Genomic DNA, 18,918 nt, shown 5'->3' on the forward strand with positions numbered 1-18,918 from the left:
GATTTCTATGGCAACCGCTTGGCGCATAGCAGAAGTAAAGTTTCTCTGTGTTGAATGTGTTGAGGTGAACACTTTTAAAATGCCCAAGAAAAGGCAATATTCTGAAGAAAGCCCAAATTTTGATTGGATCAATATGATGACAGTAAACTAAAGTAATGAGAAATGCAACATCTACTTGAAAATTCGATTTTTTTTCATTCAAAAATTGTGATTCCTAAAACCGGACAAACCACGATCATAATTTCTCTTTGAGGAAAATCGTTGGGAAACATAAAAATTTGAATAATTTCAATGCCTTACGGTAGTATTAGCAACTAGAGACTTAGAGCTTTTCAACGAACCTAAGCTCATATTGATTATATGTGATTTTCATGAAGAAAAATCGATTTGCATTTACTAGTTGCGTGAAAACACCCTAAATCGGACAAACCAAGATCATCTACCCTATTCTTGGAGATGAAACGGGTAACATAAGTGGGTTTCAGAAAGACGTCGTTCCACGGTGATCATCATAGAGGAAACTTGGCTCTCGGCTTCGTTCAATAATGAGAGTACAGCCGTTCATCCTTAGTGTTGATCGCGGTTGGATTTTTACAAGTGGACCTTTTAACTCCTTATGGAAACTCTGATAACACATACAAATGATTGAAATTGATATCCGCGCTGAACGCTTGATGCCAGGCATGTTTCAGTCATAGGGGAACTACAAGGGGATCGAATAGTGTAAAAGTCGGTATCCAACACGGAAATGCTTCCAAGTCACATGAAAATGTTCCACCTTCATTCGTGCATTCTAAAGAACATGCCAATCGCACAATTATTAGGCAGAACCATAAGAACTATATGCCAGCGTTTAATGCTTCAATTATGCTATACCAATGGAGCGAACGAAAATGATGAAGATTCTAATTGAAGAACAACTGAATTGAGGAACGTCATCTTGGAGTAGAGTTGAAGAAGGCTCGTCATTATAATACCAGATTATTTTCAGACACAATTCTCGTTCAAGGTTTTTCAACCACTCTCAAATAACATATTTCTCTGTTACATGGAATGTTTGATACAGAAAATATGATAGAATAAAGACAGCCCTAAATCGGACAATCCCTTTCTCGAGTTTTGCTCTAATCAAGACATTCGGTGATCCATTTTTATTTATATAGATAGAAAAAGTTATAGGAGTGCGTTTTATCACATTAAAATCCATTCCCACTTTCGAACAAAAATCAATTTCGCTAGCGCAAACATCAAATAAACTAACAACGCTCGTTACTATGTAATTGTAGAACATATGCATTTGAATTTTCCGAACTTTCCCATTCTTCCTTCAGAGTTTTCCGAAAATTTTCAATTGTCAAGTTTGGTTGGAATATGTTTGGTTGGAATATGTTTGGTTGAAATATGTGTATTATTTTTACGGGACCCCCACCCCATATCAAAGGAGGGAGGGGTGTCATTCCATCATAGAAACATTTCTCGTATTCAAAAATCTTCACATGCCAAATGTGGCTCCATTTGATTGATTAGTTTTCGAGTTATGCATAAATTTGTGTTTCATTTGTATGGCAGCCCCCCTTAGAAAGGTGGGAGGAGTGTTGAACCACCTTAATAGTCGTGTAGATTTTCTGCAAGAGGCGCCATCTAGACGTCAACTTTATGAACTTTTCAGCCGAACTGTTAGATATAAAAATCAGAGTGAACAAAATTCGTGTTCAGTCTCCTTGAAATAAAGTTGTTTTGAAAAAAGTTCATCGGTCTGGGCCTAGGGGCACGGACGGAATCTTCACATAGGACTGTGATTGTGTGTTGTAATTGCATTTGAATTGAGTTTTTTTATTGTCAAAATATGTAATTTTTTCTCTTTTGATACATCAAATGGAAGCCCTGAAAAAAACGTTTCCTGTATGAACGTGTATCCTTTTAACGGGTTGGATGACATGACGTGGTAGAATCCGGAACCACATTCTGTTCAAAAAGCCAACACTACCATTACTAACCTTTTCTTCTGTTCATTCAATTATGCAGAAGTAGACAAAAAGTCATTTTGTATCATTTTTAAACACAAGTCTAAATAGTTGAAATCTACAGAAATATATTTCTCCTTCGTTGCCATGTTGTCCAGAACTTTGTTTGTAGGGTGTTGTAATAACTTCATAGCCAGGTCATTTATACTGAGGATCCTATGGCCATGAGTGCTCTCTTGGGAAGTTCGTGTAGCTGCTGTAGTGAACTGATCTCATTGGGTGCTAAGTTCTGCTTATGTATAGGTAAGGGAAAGGAGAATGAACAAGTGCATTCGAGGAAGTGAAGCGGGTTTCTTATGAAGATATATATGGGGAGCATAATGTGAGGTTCGCGACTACTCAAGCTATCATAATCTGATATGCGTGAATATACCCCTTCGATCTTCTATTGTCTATTGTGCAATCCTTCATTGATTGCATTTTTCGCATAACCAAACATGCTCGATATTATGACATCCTGGACCACAATTACATAAATTATTAGTAGCAAGACCTACGCGATAAAAACGTGAATTGAGCACGAATTGATTGGGCAACATACAATACAATAACTGATAAATGTCTATTATCGGTAAATGGTGAATAATTTATGATACGCATCAACTCACACTGTGGACTAACGCCCCAATTTAGGCAAAAAGATTGCTCGTTGCGTTGGGGAGGAAAGCGAGTGTTTAGTGCAATCCAAAGAAAACATACCCATTTTATTCGTCAAATTGTTAACTTTCTTTACTATATTCGCTGTTGATGTTTTAAGCAAAAAAATTGCTGGATAAATTTTCTGTCTAATGGTATATGTCGCAATGACGATTTTGAGTAATATGCGTTTGCAAACTCTGAATGAATCGTTACATTTTTCGTAGTGACTCCCTATATAGAAATCAAAGACATAGTCCTATGTCAGCATTAAATCTGTTACTTCCAACCTTATTTACCTATACGACCCGCTTTGATTGTAGTTAAGGGTCCCAACAGCGCCCAAAAAGACATAATGAGAACATTATGTTCAAATTATTATTTTTTGAGTTCTTCTTTTCCATGCCTTGGTCTTGATTTGAAGAAGCAATGAATATGCAATGTTCTTGGAAAGATTTTAATATAAGACACCATCTGGTTCAACCCCTTTTTCACGAATCAATCACGAGCCGAAGAATTATTTATCATAGCTAAATATCTGGGAGATAAACCACATTTAACGGAGATTGATTTGCGAACTAAAACACCATCATCTTGCGTCAGTACATGGAGAATTCAGTGATTTTTTTTGTACAGAGTGTCTAAATGAGCAATAATTTCCGATTCGAGATCCGCTTTTTTGTCAGTCATACTCTAAGGAAACCAATTCCCAAAATGAGCGTTTTTTATCTTCTAAACGCATGAAGATTGTGTCTTGGAACTCATTCAGATCTATTTATATTCCATGTAGTTTCGAGTTTATCGAATAAAAAGGCCTAATAATGTTTGCAGGGTAAGCAAAGCGCGCTTCTGTCGGACTTTTTTTCCAGAATTTTCAAAGGGAATTGTTCTTTCTTTGAACTTTAGAAACATATCCATCTTATTTGTTAGTTCAAAACGGATGACACGACAGAGCCTCGTGATCCGAACTCATTTATTTGCACAGATCCTTGAGTGAACAAGTCTTTCTCTGAGATGCTGTTTTGTTAGCAAATATTACCAGAACTCATCGCCGTCGATCACTACATAACTGCGAACCAGGCCAGCTTGTGTTTAGCTTTAGACGTATTAATTCTCAGTCCAACTCTCTCTGCTTCGCATTTAAGTCTGGTGTTACGGACCTAGCTTAGATAGCAGAGCTAAAAAAATGAGTGGGTTATATCTATGATATAACCGCAAGGTTCACGTGGAACTACCTTAGCTTAGCAATCATTCGTTTGTATTGATTAAATTCTTGATTGAATGAAACAGTTTCCAAATTCAATTGAGTTCAATATATTTGCTCTGTGAGTGAAAAAAATGAACAAATGCCGTGTAAAGTCAATTCATTTATTGTGATTGATTGTTCTTCGTTACAAGTAAATTTAATGACGGACCTTTTACGTTTGGTATGATGACTAGAACAAAATATATGTACGGAAGAATTATCAAACGTTTGATGAACCAGCCTAAGGCTGAAAATCTTTCCAATAAAGACAAAAAAAAATTATCAAACGATTATTTTATTTTACATTTCCCTCTGAAGTTTACATCCCAAAAGTGTACATACTTCTCGAATCTCGAATTTGCTTGAAACTGGGAAGTTCATTCGCTTCTAGTGGCTGCACGATTTTCCCAGGTTCCTATGTTTAGAAGATCATGTTAGGACAGACATATTCCACTCTGCACAAAGGCAAGCGAGGACAAAAGTACTCGCAGTTTGCATTTATTTGCAGAGCCGATTTCCCCAGAAACCTCGGTTTTGAAGTCTGTGTTAGGGAAACACATTTCAATCGGAACAAAAATACCCCCGATTTGTATGAATTCGCAATGCCGATTTCCCCACGCTTCATGGATTTGAAGTCTGTGTTAGGGAAACACATTCCAGTCGGAACAAAAATACCCCCGACTTGCATGAATTTGAAATACCGATTTCTCCAGGCACCTTGGTTTAGAAATCTCTATTAGGGAACACATTTCGGTGGGAACAAAAGCTCCCCCTACTTTCGTGTGTTCTTTTTCTTCTTTTTGGCTTTAAGAGGGTTTAAACTTTTCAGTTCACTCGCCTCTAGGCTCTTTCGTGTGTTTGCAATGCCGATTTCGCTGCTTGGTTTTAAAGTCTGTGTTAGGGAACATTTTTCGATGAGAACAAAAGTCCCCCTACTTTCATGTATTTGCAATGCCGATTTCCCCAAGGCTGCTTGGTTTTGATGGCTGTGTTAGGGAAACCGTAAATCGGGCCAATCAAAACGATGCAGTTAGGGCGTTTAGATAACGCCTAATATTTTACAGTTATTCAATTGTTTATCTAATGAAAAACAACATTTTGTTAGTTGCGATAGATGCGTAGAAATATTCCCTATCAAGTGATGCAAACATCTCTCCTATCCAGTACGAAATGTTCGAGCTATAAGCATTCGAAATCTTTCATTTTTTCCTGCATGTTCTGTGTTTAGGTTTTCATTTTACCCTCCATATATTCCAGTTAGACGTAGTCCCACGTCAAAATAAAAGAAAATAATCAAACATCAAATTTGCAGCGCCACTTGAACCCTTTTTCGTGGGAAGCATGTTTTGATAAGACCCAAGCCGAGAGCCACCCGAGAGGCGATAAAAACTATTTTGTTCAGGTCTCGTTCAGAGAAGGAATAGGACGAATGGAATAGGACGCTAAACGCATGTGTTCAAGCGATAAGCGGTGCATATTTTGTGACGCACAAATGGAGGATCAGAGCAATAAACCATAGTGCAGCGCAAGCGCACGTGGTGGAGAGTGGCGCGCGAGTGGCGTAGTGGAAGATAAGGAACACGAATGGAAAAAAAATGGCAAAAAAGCAGGCAGATAACCGATGCGGTTTCGGTTATCCGAGTAGAAAAGGGAGATCTTTTCTCTCCCTTTTAATTTTTACCTAGAGTAAGAATTTGTGTATATATAGTCCGGATACTTACTCAATAAATCAGTTCAATTAAATTATCAAAACGAGTCAGCCCAATTCATTTCATATTCGCGTAAAGAGAAACAAGATCAAGTTCAATCCTAAGTTCGGAAAGAAATTGTTCTAAATTCGAAATCCTCGATCAGCGTTGGCAACCAGGCCAACGTAGTACGTAGAGACTCTGTACTCACGACATTTCTGGAAGAACTCACACGAGGCAAAGTCATGGTCAGTAGTAGACAGACCTTCGATGAACCCGATAATTGATAACTTCTTACGAATCTGTTCGTTAGTGGCGATAGACGACGGGAGGCGGCATTCAGGACCGTGATTGCACGAATGTTTTTATAGTTTAATTTTTCGCCTTTATTGAGGATAGGACAAATAACTTCCTCTTCCCGCTCCACCGGTAGCGGTTCTGCTTTTCAAATTTTGACAATTTGATGCAAACATTAACCAATTTTTCTGGTTTTTTTGCACCAACATAATCGCTTCCGTCAATATGTTGGTCTTCTGCCAGTACGCTATTCAGGTGTTCATCGAAATGCTGCCTCTACCTTCCGGTCACTTCAAGATCGTTCGTCAAGATATTCTCATCCCATTGCAACTCAAGCCCATCCACCACCAGCTGCTATATCAATGCCTTCGTGTGCTTCTGCACCAATGTAATTGCTTCCGTTTGGCGTTAGTGTCGACAGCCAAATTAATCGCTGCTTTTCGTCGTTTCGTTGGACACTCGAATAACGACCTTATCTTCAAGAGCGTCAACAACGAAATCCGAGTGCTAGACGATCTTCCGAGTGGGATCAGATATCCGGACGGTTCAAAAGAACCACCAGGATTTGGATTAGGGGTGGACGATGTTAATAATAGTCTGGATTCCAGCAAGAAACTCGCGGACATCTGCCAGGTTTTCTCGGCCGAGGTGACCGAGGTGGCCGGCATCTTCGAGGCAACCCCATCGGTGAGGTCAGGTCCAAACATCAATGGGTATAAGCCATCAGGAAGTGCCTATTGTCCGCCACTGTGCTCATGTTGGTTCTCGGACAAAGTGATACCACAGGGAATAGAGCGGCCGAACGATTCACCGGTATCGGTCACACCGGGCAGTTTTTTTCTCGGGAAGTGCCGCTTGACGACGTGATGTTGTGGATCATCAACTCGCACCTTTTGGACCGAAACATGGTACATAGAAAGAGAGCAATTTCTCAGAAAAGTCAAGAGCTCGATTGCCAGGTTCGATGACGAAAAAAAAGAATGAGAGAACAACGAGCCCTGTCCTGTATGAAGACCGGTCACTGCTCGGTATTACACGGATTCAACAGAGGGCCTTTTTGTCTACTCTGCGACCACTGCCAAATTCACAACTCCATCGAATATTTCGTTTGTGGTTGCCCGAAAAACGATAAAATGCGAAACCTCTGTGAAATCAACGGGGGTGTACGAAATATATTGAGTGACGATTGGAAAGTAGCAGCACTTTTCTGCTACTTAATAGATACCGAACTTTACTTCAGGATCTAACGTTTGAACAATGAATCAGGCACGTAACCTCATGATGATTCGAGACCCCTCCCCTCTCTGGAAGGGAGGACTCCGGTACAAAGGAAACACAAATTTCTGCATAACTCGAAAACTAAACAAGCAAATGGAGTCACATTTGGCATGAGAGGTTTTTGGGTACGAGAAGTGTTTCTATGATGGCTTGACATATCTCCCTTCTCTAAAAATGTGCGCTCCGAGTTTTGGTGGAAAAATTCAATGAAATTTATAGTAAAAGGAAATTTTAAAGGACCAATCAGAAATCAATCAATCTGCGATTGGACCCACAAACATTCGCTTAGTAAGGAAACGTGGATGTTTGAAAGTATTCATATCAAAACATCGCGACGAAGTTCATCAAGTCAGCTAATATTCGATATTTTAGAAGCCTATATTCGTGAAGCAGCGTCTCAAGACCGAGAGCAAAGGAAGCAAACCCATCCAAAAGTAAAGCAATACAATTGAAAAGCCATACATACGATTGTTCAAAGTGTTTTGAATCAGGTGTTCAAGAGATTCAACTATGTATTCGATATTTCAAAAGCCAATATCCGTGATATGGACAAGAAGCAGCGTTACATGTTGAAGTAATACTAATATTTGCGAGACTCGAAGTCATGATTTTAATAAGAAGTTTCCTCAACATTTGGTTATATCCATCCGAATTTAACGACTGTAACTCTCACATTCTTGACGAAATAGACGAAGAACGATTACTCTCGCTGTGTCATCTACATACAAACGGTGGACTCACACCCCGCGTTGGTTTAAGTAAATTACTAAGTAATCAACAGAGCTCAAATTCATGCTTTGCGAATGATGTACGACGTATTCGTCTCTGAACGAACAAGTTTCTTCAAAAATTTGCCGTGTAAGTTCCTCGTAAAACTTCTCAAATAGTTCCGTTTGTTTCAAACGTTTTCAATATATAATTTTTGCTCTGCAATACATCTACTATTTAAATTAACAAAATAAAGTTCTAAAATTCTTCGTTTTGCTTCTACACACACGCGCGAAATATTACAACACTAAAATTTTGTCAGACTTTTTTGAATCCGCTTGTGTTCGCTATCTCGCGCTTGCGCCGAATTGTGCCCTACCATGATAGAATAAAAGTATGTAAGTACGCTACACCGGGTCACATGTTCAACATGGTTTACCTTGCGCCCTAAAAAAATGGGCTCGTTACATTGAACGGGTCTGGATCGTGGTTATCATGCGGTTCAATAGCGAAGTTGTTCCTCTCTATTTTTTGTATACACTATTTTGCCACAATGATTCGATTTATCTACATACAACACTCAACCGTGAAATAAGTCGTTTTCGAAACTAAAAAAAGCAACAAAAAATAATGACAACTGTAACAAAATTTCCACAAAACCACAGTGACTTCAGTTATGAATCGATTGAAATCTACTCAATCATTGAAAACCTTCTCCTGACGGTATGGCGCGATGGTGCAACCATGACTTACCCCTTCTAAAGCTTGCGTTTTTGAAGCGGTTATTGTTGGTTGGTGTTGCTGCCTACTTGTTAACCGTCGGTACGTTTCGTGTTTCTCATATCACATTTTTCCTCCGCTTCTCTTCGCCGACTGACCACTCTCCGGATGCTGCCGATGGCGAGGTCCCACTTCCGTCAAATACTGCTGCTCCGTCGCTCCTCATTTCTGCGAAATTGCATCTGTCGATCATCATCATCACCCTTCCGTTGCTGTTTTCTTTCTTTTGTCGCCTCTTTTCTGCGCTTCTTCTTCTTCGTCGTCGCCTTCGCCAGCCGCTCATCCGAATCGTCATCAAGTCGTCCCCCCTCCTCATTGGGTCTTCTTGGTCTTGCTGAACTTCTTCCCGAAGGGAAAGTGCAGCCTCCGTCGTCGTCGTTTGACGTCTCCCCCATCGAAGGAGGACGAATCGGTCGAGTAGGTGTCGAGCTCCGGCCCAGCAGAGGCTGCAGACTGCCCTGCTGCTGCTCCTCCTCCTCCGAGCTCAATACCGCTGGAAGTGACGCTACCGTCCCCCGATGTCGGCTGTGCCGACTGCGACGGAAGTTGCTTAGCAGATTGCTGTTGCTGCTGCTGTTGCTGGTGTTGTTGTTGTTGGTGGTGGTAGTGCTGGGGAAGGTAGCTGCCATCAAAGAGGCGCTGGAGCTGTACTCCCGGTGCAGTGCCTGTAACTGGCGGTGGAAGAGATAGCGTTGGGGATTCCAGGGACACCAAGTCAGAGCTTGCGGATCGGACCATTGAATATAGGCTGTGGATGTGAGAGAATCGGTTAGTAGAGATTATTCAGTGAGCTTGTCTGAGAAAAGCGCAAGTAAAAAAAAAACAGCAACGAAAACAGGTCAAACTATAACTTCTTGGTGTGTATTGTTCTATAAATTCCTAAAAAATATTTGAACATGTTGCAAAATGCCGCTTTAGTATGGATTGAGCGCCGAAGCCGCATTAACGACAATTATCATTAAACGCTCTAGTAGCCCAGTTCAAATCGCAGAGGAATTTCGAAGCATTGTGTGGTGCTGTTTCATGAATCCCTCGCTACGATTCAGAGTTAAACCGGTTGTCAAAAATCTATTAAAAATATGAATATCTGAAAAATCAAATTTCAACGATGGAGGTTACAATAACTCCTCGATATATTTGAAGATGAACATGGTAAAGTCTTAGAGAAAGAATCTATGAAAAAAATGTACATTTTATTTCAATGGCAGTATTTTTCGTGCCTCAGATGTCGGTTTCAGAAAATTGCATTCGCTCATCTATTTTTAGCGAATTATTTTTAGATGGTGAAGTTGATTTTCCCGGCGAATCGCGACGTGGCGATGGAGACGGACGACGAGACCTATCTCACCCTGGATGGCAACCACTGGCAGAGCGCTTCCTATTTTACTTCTCCCACGAAGGAAGTGAGCTCCGATGTGAAGTTTATTTCACACACCAAGTTCCCCAAGAAGGTGCAGCTGTGGCTGACAATCAGCGAGAAGCGGATGTCAAAGCCGATCTTCTTCAGCTCCGGACTGGCCGTGAACGGGGAAATTTATAGAACGGAGTGCCTGCAGAAGTTGCGTCATTCATCAAGAAATACCATAAGGGCAAAGACGCGGTGTCGTGGATATTTTTTTATAATATATGGGCTGAACCATATCGACAAGAAAACAAGTCGCAGGAAGTTCCTAGAAATCCTTATATATCATCTTTTTATGTCCCATCAAAAAAACAGGCATTAATTTTTAGTTTACCAAAAACACACAGACAAAGAATATTAGAAATACGAAAACTTGAAATGCCAGAACCTTTATCATTTAGTAAATATCTAGATTCTAGAAGGTTGTTATATATTCTTCTTTTCGAAAAAAGACCCGAAAACACGCTACAACATGAAATGTGAAAAATATATTTGTCTCGAACATGGTATATTCTTATTCTTACACCAATGAAACCACAATCAATTAATACGTTTTTATGTTATTTTGTAGCTCTTTATACTTTCATGAATTATATTCAGTTGCTTACTTTCAATTAATAACAGGAAAAAATGCGAATTTCGTTATTGGTTTTGGAATATCAAATTTTTTTCTGTTTTGGTCTGTGATACTATGCGCGATTATACGAGTTATGATTTTTTTGCGCGAGTACAGACGAGTTAAACATTTTTAGTGCATGGAAACGACCGATTTGCAAACTAAACATGGTCGCTAGCTCGATGAGTGATAAATTGTGAATGACTTATTGGTTACTTTTTTTCGATCGATAACTAAATTTCCGTAAATATGAGCATTGGTTCCTAAATTCAGTGTTCCAGTGTTGCTCTAGACAGCGAGCATTCAACAGTAGATATTTATGCTCACTCAGTGAAAGAATGCATTCAGCGGTCCTTGTCGGTGTTACCAGATAGTTGTACTTGTGGTATACGAGTAAAGGCTGAGTAAATTTTGAATACCCCTGATAAGAAAAGTACTATTTTGTAAGCATAGGTTGAATGAAAAATAATAAAGTAGTTCAGTTTAGATCGTTAACTGAGTACGTGAGATGTTACTCTAAAAGCTGTCTAAAAGTACATTTTATAAGAACATAAAAGTACTGTCTTGCCTGCTATTAAACATTGCGCTAGACAAGCACGAAAACGTGGACAATACTCGACGATGACCTGTGATCAATCGGAGTTTTCGAACGATGTGCTTTAAGTATCATATGGCGAATGATAAACCACGAGCCTACACAACTCACCGGTGAGCTAATTATCAATATAGTGGCCGAGGCTGGAAAGATATGCTGGACAGGAACTGTTACAAGGATGCCTATCTAACCAGCAAAAAGAAGTGCAGCGAACATGGTGGTTTAGCCAAGTGAAAAAGGACTTGGTGTGTACAGGTTTCCTGCGCAATCGTAGACCTGCAGCTCTTTTAGAGAATCTGCCGTACGGTAAAAATCTGTCTGTCGTCGTGCAGGATAGGGACTGTATGGTAGTTCTCACAATCGGGAAGATATCTTCTTCCTTTTTCGTACACATTTCGCAGTCTTTCGGTCTTCTGCACGCGATAACTTTACTATAGAGACTTCCTTCCATAGGCTGGGTCACCTCTTTTGACATGGACATACAATGAAGAATCTTGAGGAGCCCTCCCAATTGATGAGGGGAAAATATCTCCTTATAATTACATTTCATCTAACAATTAAGGACCCTTACAGGACCGTTCCAGGTATTGGGGCTATCATTGAGACTACTGTAGTCATCACTGAATGATGGGCTTTGTGATCGGATTATTTTGGACGGGAAGTGTGCACCGACAGAGCCCCATAGAAAGTGTCCAAGAGCACCCGTCTACGGGCAGAGGTGAGGGAACCAAGGAAAAAATATTGGTTCTATTGCGGGACAACATAATCCAACATAACTATAACCGCCAGATAGAATAAATCAAATAACGAGGAGACAAAAATAATCACTGTATGCTTCGGAAAAAATATAATTCTGAAAAATAACCCAATGCATTGCATAGTATTAGTGAAAGCTCACTCACACATCTTCAAAAGCTCTATGTTAAAAAGGCCAACAACGCAGGATTTATTCGCATTGGAAAAGTTCAACCCTGCTCACAATCACGCGATAACTCACAGTTGTTCACCCTAACAGTTTCCAATTGCCGGAATTGCCGGCAACTCCCCGAAAGTAATCTTCTTTGAATGGATCGATAATGGGTCGTAGCAAAACGAGAAGCACCAATACCTCCCGTCCTAATTTTATGTCTATTTAATCAAATAATCTTTACCTATCCTATATACAAAATAAATAACTGCCTGATTGCATTACTAGATTCTCGCAGTCACTCCCAGCAGGAATACTATCTTCAACCACTTTTCTTTTTGCCTTCACGCCCTAACTTAAGTTGGAGTAAGGATCGGTGATATCACTTTTGCTACTACTATTACTACTGTTTTTGTCATGCAGCCTTTGGTATCTGTTTCGTTGTGGGAGGGATATGAAAACAGCATTAGAAATGAACATAAAGGAACATTGTCACATAACTTAGATCCAATCATGCGCGCGGGAATGGACAAGTGGGTTGCCATACGAAACGACTCTTACCTTTGCGAAGACATGGTTTTCCGAGGCGGTGGCATGGGCGCCTTGCCTATACTGCTCGGCCCGATCTGGGGTAGCTTTGCGGGCGCCTTCTTCGAACGGGGCGGAACTATCCGCTCGTTCGAGGAAGAGATCAATGTTTCGTCCTGCAAGCTTTGCGAACTGTGACGAATCGACGCACAGGTTGTGGTATTTAATAGAAATTGTCCAAAAAGGAAGGTGAGAAGATTGAATAATGAATCACACTCAGGCGCGTGCATGTATAGGGTATGAGGTATTGATTCTTGGAGCAGTTGATTCATATTCGCCCAGTATCAATACCTCACGCACCCTCACAATAAGTGAGACCAGCACAAAAACAAAACCATGTCCATACCTGTCGTTCATGTTCTGCTGCAGCGGGGGAGAAGGTGAGTTGCTGCCACCCCCAATACCATACAGCACCGGTGACGACAGAGGCGTGGAGGGCGTAGTTGACGTGACGGAACTCGAATTGTTCAAACTGTTGCTGCCGAGGTGGTACTGCGGGAGGGCCATGTAGGCCGATGCGGTCGCAGGCGTTACGATGCCGGTGTTCAGCGTGTTAAGTGTTGCCATCTGAAGATTCGTGCCGCACGGATAGCCTCCCACAATGAAGGTGACGGTATCACGCTCTGCTCCGCGCTCGCCATCGTCACTGGCGGACGAGTCGTCCCGGCCGCCCCTGCAGATGCCATCGTACAAACCTGTGTTTAATTCCGTTGACCATCGGAACCAGATGTGGGGAATTGTAGTTTGAGTAAACGGACACGAGCAAATGATAAACATTGAAAAGAGGAAAAATGAAACGAGAGAAAAAAACATTACATAAAAAACATAATCGGTCCAGTTGTATGCAAATGGAAACAATATAAAATACAATGAACATGGAGGTAATATCAAGAGGCAGAGAGTGCTAACAATGTGCAGTTGTGACAACGTGTACCCTGCAGCTAATCCATCTTGTGTTATCCGAATCTAGCGTACGCTCCTCTCACGATAAATGAGCTCCTACACCGCTTTTGGGGTTCAACACCGCCACCATTGAATGATACCAGAATAAGTTCTCTATATTGTTTATATGAAGATGAGTTCGCATCAAAGGATTAGCCACAAAGCTGCCAAACAGTGCTCTGTGGAGTAATACTACAAGTGCACTATTTCAAAACGACAGAGTGTAACTGAGCCACCTAGACTTGAAAGCCATTTCCGACGGCTACCGTTTCAAGGTGAGCGATGATAATTTTGGAATTTAAAGGAACCCGACGTTATATAACTCAAATAGTAGGATTTCAAATAGTAAGCTTCTCTGTGCAAATGTTAAATCTTTGATATCTGAGTTTATATTCTACTTTAAATTTTGTATTATTATTTGTTCATCTATTTATTAGGTACTGGCTGACTCGGCAAACTTCGTCCCATTCAAAATTTATTTTTCTTTATCACACCCACGTTTTATTACTAAGCGCATGTTAATGGGTCTAATCGCAGAACTGTTCATTGATTGATCTTCTAATCTATCCTTCAAAATTATTTTTTACTATAAAATTTCAGTACTTCTACCAAAACTCGACTTTATAATATCAGATTATTTTCAGACACAATTCTCGTGCAAGATTTTTCATCCACTTGCAAATAACATGTTTCTCCGTTATATGGAATAAATGTTTGATACAGAAAATATGATAGAATTAAGACAGCCCTAAATCGGACAATTCCTTTCCCGAGTTTTGCTTCTATCAACAAATTCGGTAATCAATTTTTATTTATATAGACAGAAGACGATATAGGAGTGCGTTTTATCACATTAAAATACATATCCACTTTCGAACAAAAATTTCATTTCGTTAGCGCAAACATCAAATGAACTAACAACGCTCGTTACTATGTAATTGTAGAACACATGCGAATAGAATTTTTCGAATTTTCCCATTTTCCTTCAAAGTTTTCCGAAAATTTTCAATTGTCATGTTTGGTTGAAATATTTGTAATATTTTTATGGAATCCCCTCACCATTCCAGAGGAGGAAGGGGTGTCATACTATCATAGAAACATTTCTCGCACCCAAATCCCTCACATCCCAATGGCTCCATTTGCTTGATTAGTTCTCAAGTTATACAGAAGTTTGTGTTTTATTTGTATGGCAGCCCCCATGCCCTCAGAGAGGGGGTAGGTGTAGGTGCAGAAACGTTTCGTGCCCCCTAAAACCTCCACATGCCAAATATGACTCAATTTGCTTGATTAGTTTTCGAGTTATGCAGAAATTTGTATTTCATTTGTATGGGAACTTAGAGAGGGGGTGGAGTGCCTAACCACCATAAAAACATTCAGCCCTATTCTGTATTACGATCGATTCGAAATATTTCGAACGATATGATAGAATTCCATTCTGTATTCCGTTCGAGTTGTTTTTGCATTTCGTTCGATCTGTTTCTCTTCGAACGTTCAACGTGCAAAACGTTCGAAATAGAGAATGCGAAATTATAACTCGAACGTAATAACGGTTTCGAACGAAATGGGAATCCGTCGGAATACATAATAGGGCTGATTGATTGAACCCTAAATCCTCCACATGCCAAATTTGGTTCTGTTTACTTGATCAATTCTCGAGTTATGCAGAAATTTGTGTTTCTCGGTTATTCAAGACTGCGTTGGAAGATATCCCTTCATGTCGCCAGCTCACAGAACTTCTATGCATACCGTTTGATGATTACACGAAATGTTGATAACTATTTGATGCGATAACTACTACCATAATGTATGAATTGGCCTAAATTGGGATTTGCTTCCAAGTGAATTCGAAAATTGTTTCATTCATTCACTAGTTTAATCAATAATTTAATCAATAAACACAAAATATAGCTCTGCGCATCGGTGAAATCGTACCCAGTAAGGAACATCCGAGGAGCGATTATTGCTAATTGAAGAAACACAAATGATTACTAAACCAACGGCAGTCCTACGTCTATCTTGCGGTTATGTCATAAGTATAACCCATCTACAGTTTTATTTTGTTGGCATACACTTCTAGTTTTGCGAAAACGTCTGATTGGTTTTATGGCAAATAATCGTTAATTGCGGAAGGTGATTGTTTTCTGTCTTCATTGGAAGAAAACAACGGCGAATGATTACGATGAGATGACCGTCCTTGTGAAAGAGTGGCCAAAAATCTTCGGAGATGCTCTGTATACGAAACATTGTGCGACGAGGATCCGTGCCAAATGCAAGAAGAGTCTGCTTCTGTATAAGCAATCATCCGTCAAGCAATTTCAAGGAATGATTAAAGTCGGTTTTATCTATCATGAGCTGTTGACAATGAACGAAACGATCGCTTGGGTTTTTCCCGAATTTAATTCATGCAAATGAACCGAGCACTGCGCGGAATACGATTATGCGAGCGAAAGGCATGAGAAAGTTATTTACAATTTAGATCGCACGTTGCCAAACTCGTTTGAAAGCTTATTGGATACACTCAAATGGGTAGTCCTACCCAACTCACTATATTTCCCGGATATTGCAATCACAAAGTAAAGGGAAACTTCGATACAACGTACCCTCGTGTTATAACGTACCCTCGATATAACGTCACTCGATATAACGTACACATTTCCAAAGTGTAAAGGAAAATTTTTTTCAATATTTTTTTTCTGATAGAACAATGAATTATCTGTATTGTGATGCTAAAACAAGTTTTGTACCTTCAATCAATCCCGAAATACAGCAGGTTTTGTGATTCCGGATTCTAAATGAATCAAGCTTTAATCAACAGTACGAAGGGAAACATCATGAGAAAGGCTGGCTTCGTCTTCTGATTGAAATTATTCATTAACTGTACAAAAACAGCAACACAATAATGTATTATAGACTACGTTTGTGAGTACTTTATTATGCTTCGATATAACGTACAATTCGATACAACGTACAATTTTGAAAGTAAAATGTACGTTATATCGAAGTTTACCTGTATCTCGGAATTGGTTAACGGTACAAAAATTTGTTGTTGTATTGAAATACAGATAATTTATTGTTCTTTCAAAAAAAAAATTGAAAAAAATACTCCGTCACAGTTTTGATGAATTTTCGTACTTTTCTTCGAATGCCCTCCATCAAAGTTTGGACTCTCTGTTGGTCAACCTCAGCGGCCATTTTATTCAACAATTTCTCCGTGTTCGCAGCATCCCGAGTCACTTTGGCACCCTTCTTCAATTCCCGCTTGATAATTGCCCAATATTTTTCGATTGGGCGGAATTGGGGGCAATTGGGATGATTAAGGTCTTTTCCAATGTAATCGACCTCATTGTCAAGTTACCACCGAAGCACCCCTCGACTGTAGTGGCAGCTTCTGCAGGCACTCTTGCCTATACTTTATCAAGCACATCGTCTCGTTTGTAACAAGAACCTTGGTTTTCCGTCTACAGCTGCAAATTTTTTGCCAAACAGCGAAAATTAACTTAAACTTGCTGGGGAGATCTTCTCCGGCAGTGGCCTTATAGAATTTCGAGCCTGAAAGTTGTCCAAAATCTATCTTCACGAGCGTTTCGTCATCCATCAGCATGCATCCTTCGTACTTTTCCTTGTTGCGCAACTTTCGAGCGCGTCTTTTGGGCACCAGATTTTACTTCAGTTGTTTGGTTGATTGCAAGCACGGAAATTACAATAACCTTCCCGCATACGGATTCTCCGGATGGATTTGTGTTTTTGGCGGTGTCGTAGTCCGAGAGTACCAGGTTTGGCTGTACTCAATACACGGAAACGTTTCTGCACATCATACACGGTCGACTACTTCTATAAAACGAACAGTGATTCCGTATTCTAACTGACTCAAACCTTGCTTGCAGATTTTGCGACCATGAGACGACTGTACAGATTTTAGATCATCGCAATAGTGGCAGTCACTATTGTCATAAACCATAATATCTGCCCGGTATTTTCGCCTTGTTGATGACACATTTGGCATATGTGCTTAACGTCCTCAGGTAAAACGTGCCGCGCATGCATTTTCTTGTCAGAAGTGAGAAGAAGGACGCCATGCTCTGCATATTGCTTCCAAGCCGCAGTTTTCTTCTTCACTATCCCCAGATTGCAGTTGAGCTGATACGTTGGCAGGCTTTGTTCCCTATCAACCAGTTGCTTAGTCTGTCCGGCAGTCTTGCAACTGTACATCGCCGTATATTGTTCTGAGTACGTGGCTTTCGAAAACATAAAATGTTTGTGAGTCCTCATCGAGCATCTTCCATGCTTCGTGTCCATAGAAAACAACCCGTCGAGTTGTCGAGTTTGTTGGACCTTAAGACTTTGCGGAGCCCATAGTAAGCACGACTTCCATTGACTATGCGTCTTCGAAATTCACGGCTGTTGCTGTTGTCAGTTGTTATCAACGAGCCAAGGTAGACAAATTCCTCAGCCACCACGAGCTAGTCGCCGTCGATCTACCACCAGCAAAAAAATATGTTACGGTTTGTCTTTCCTGCTAGCATGTATTTAGTATTAGACCACCTGATCCCAAGCCCAGCCAGTCCTGCTTCGTGTTTCAGTCGGGTATACAAGTCCGCTACCGTTGCATGTGCTCTTCCGATTATCTCCACGTCGTCGGCGAAATAGATAAACTGACTAGACTTGCTCAAAATTGTACCTCGCATGTTGAAGGCCGCTCTCCGCATAACCCCTTCCAGCGCCACATTGAAGAATAGACAGAAAAGTCCATCGCCTTGTAGGACCCTGTGGGTCTCGAAGGATTCCGACAGATCGTCTGAGATCAATATTGTCAATATTGATGCTAATATGTTCAACATTTACAATGGCCTGTACCAATGATTCCGTTAAGTAGTTTTCTTCGGGAAACGATGTTTGGATACACATCCGGGAGCTTTAAGGTTATGATTTTCTATTCCGGTTGCAAAAAAAAATGGCGGCTTATCAATTCCTGGTTCTAACATTCACCTCATCACTGCGGTGCAGCGATTACGAAGACCCCCGACATTGGAATCGATTATCATCACTGAAATTACAAATTGTTATATGAAATGCTCAATTCGGCCCTGCCACCTAACCACCATTCCCCTTGTAGATGTATAAATTAAATGCTATCCTTCCAATCCCAATCTCTTAAAACTATGTATAATATCTTCGTGCTCCTGCCTATGAATCCATTACAATTTGTGCGTT

General features: G+C 40.3%; 1 protein-coding gene across 12 annotated transcripts in view; it reads right to left on the bottom strand.

The window, feature by feature from the left end:
* Positions 1-4,744: 4,744 nt before the first annotated feature.
* LOC129763115 (stromal interaction molecule homolog) overlaps positions 4,745-18,918 on the bottom strand; it is a 59,104-nt gene continuing 44,930 nt past the window's right edge. For 9 of the 12 annotated variants that reach the window (XM_055761896.1, XM_055761894.1, XM_055761895.1 and 6 more), the window contains 3 exons: positions 13,112-13,460; positions 12,739-12,897; positions 8,823-9,405 (listed from right to left, as the gene is read on the bottom strand). In XM_055761896.1, coding sequence (XP_055617871.1) covers positions 8,970-9,405; positions 12,739-12,897; positions 13,112-13,460 — 944 coding nt within the window. In that variant the 3' untranslated portion in view covers positions 8,823-8,969. Of the gene's footprint in view, positions 9,406-12,738; positions 12,898-13,111; positions 13,461-18,918 lie in introns of all 12 variants that reach the window. The other 3 variants (XR_008740796.1, XR_008740795.1, XM_055761898.1) reach the window with 3 other exon arrangements.

Source organism: Toxorhynchites rutilus, chromosome 1 (genome assembly GCF_029784135.1).
Source record: "Toxorhynchites rutilus septentrionalis strain SRP chromosome 1, ASM2978413v1, whole genome shotgun sequence".
Classification (NCBI taxonomy): Eukaryota; Metazoa; Arthropoda; class Insecta; order Diptera; family Culicidae; genus Toxorhynchites; species Toxorhynchites rutilus.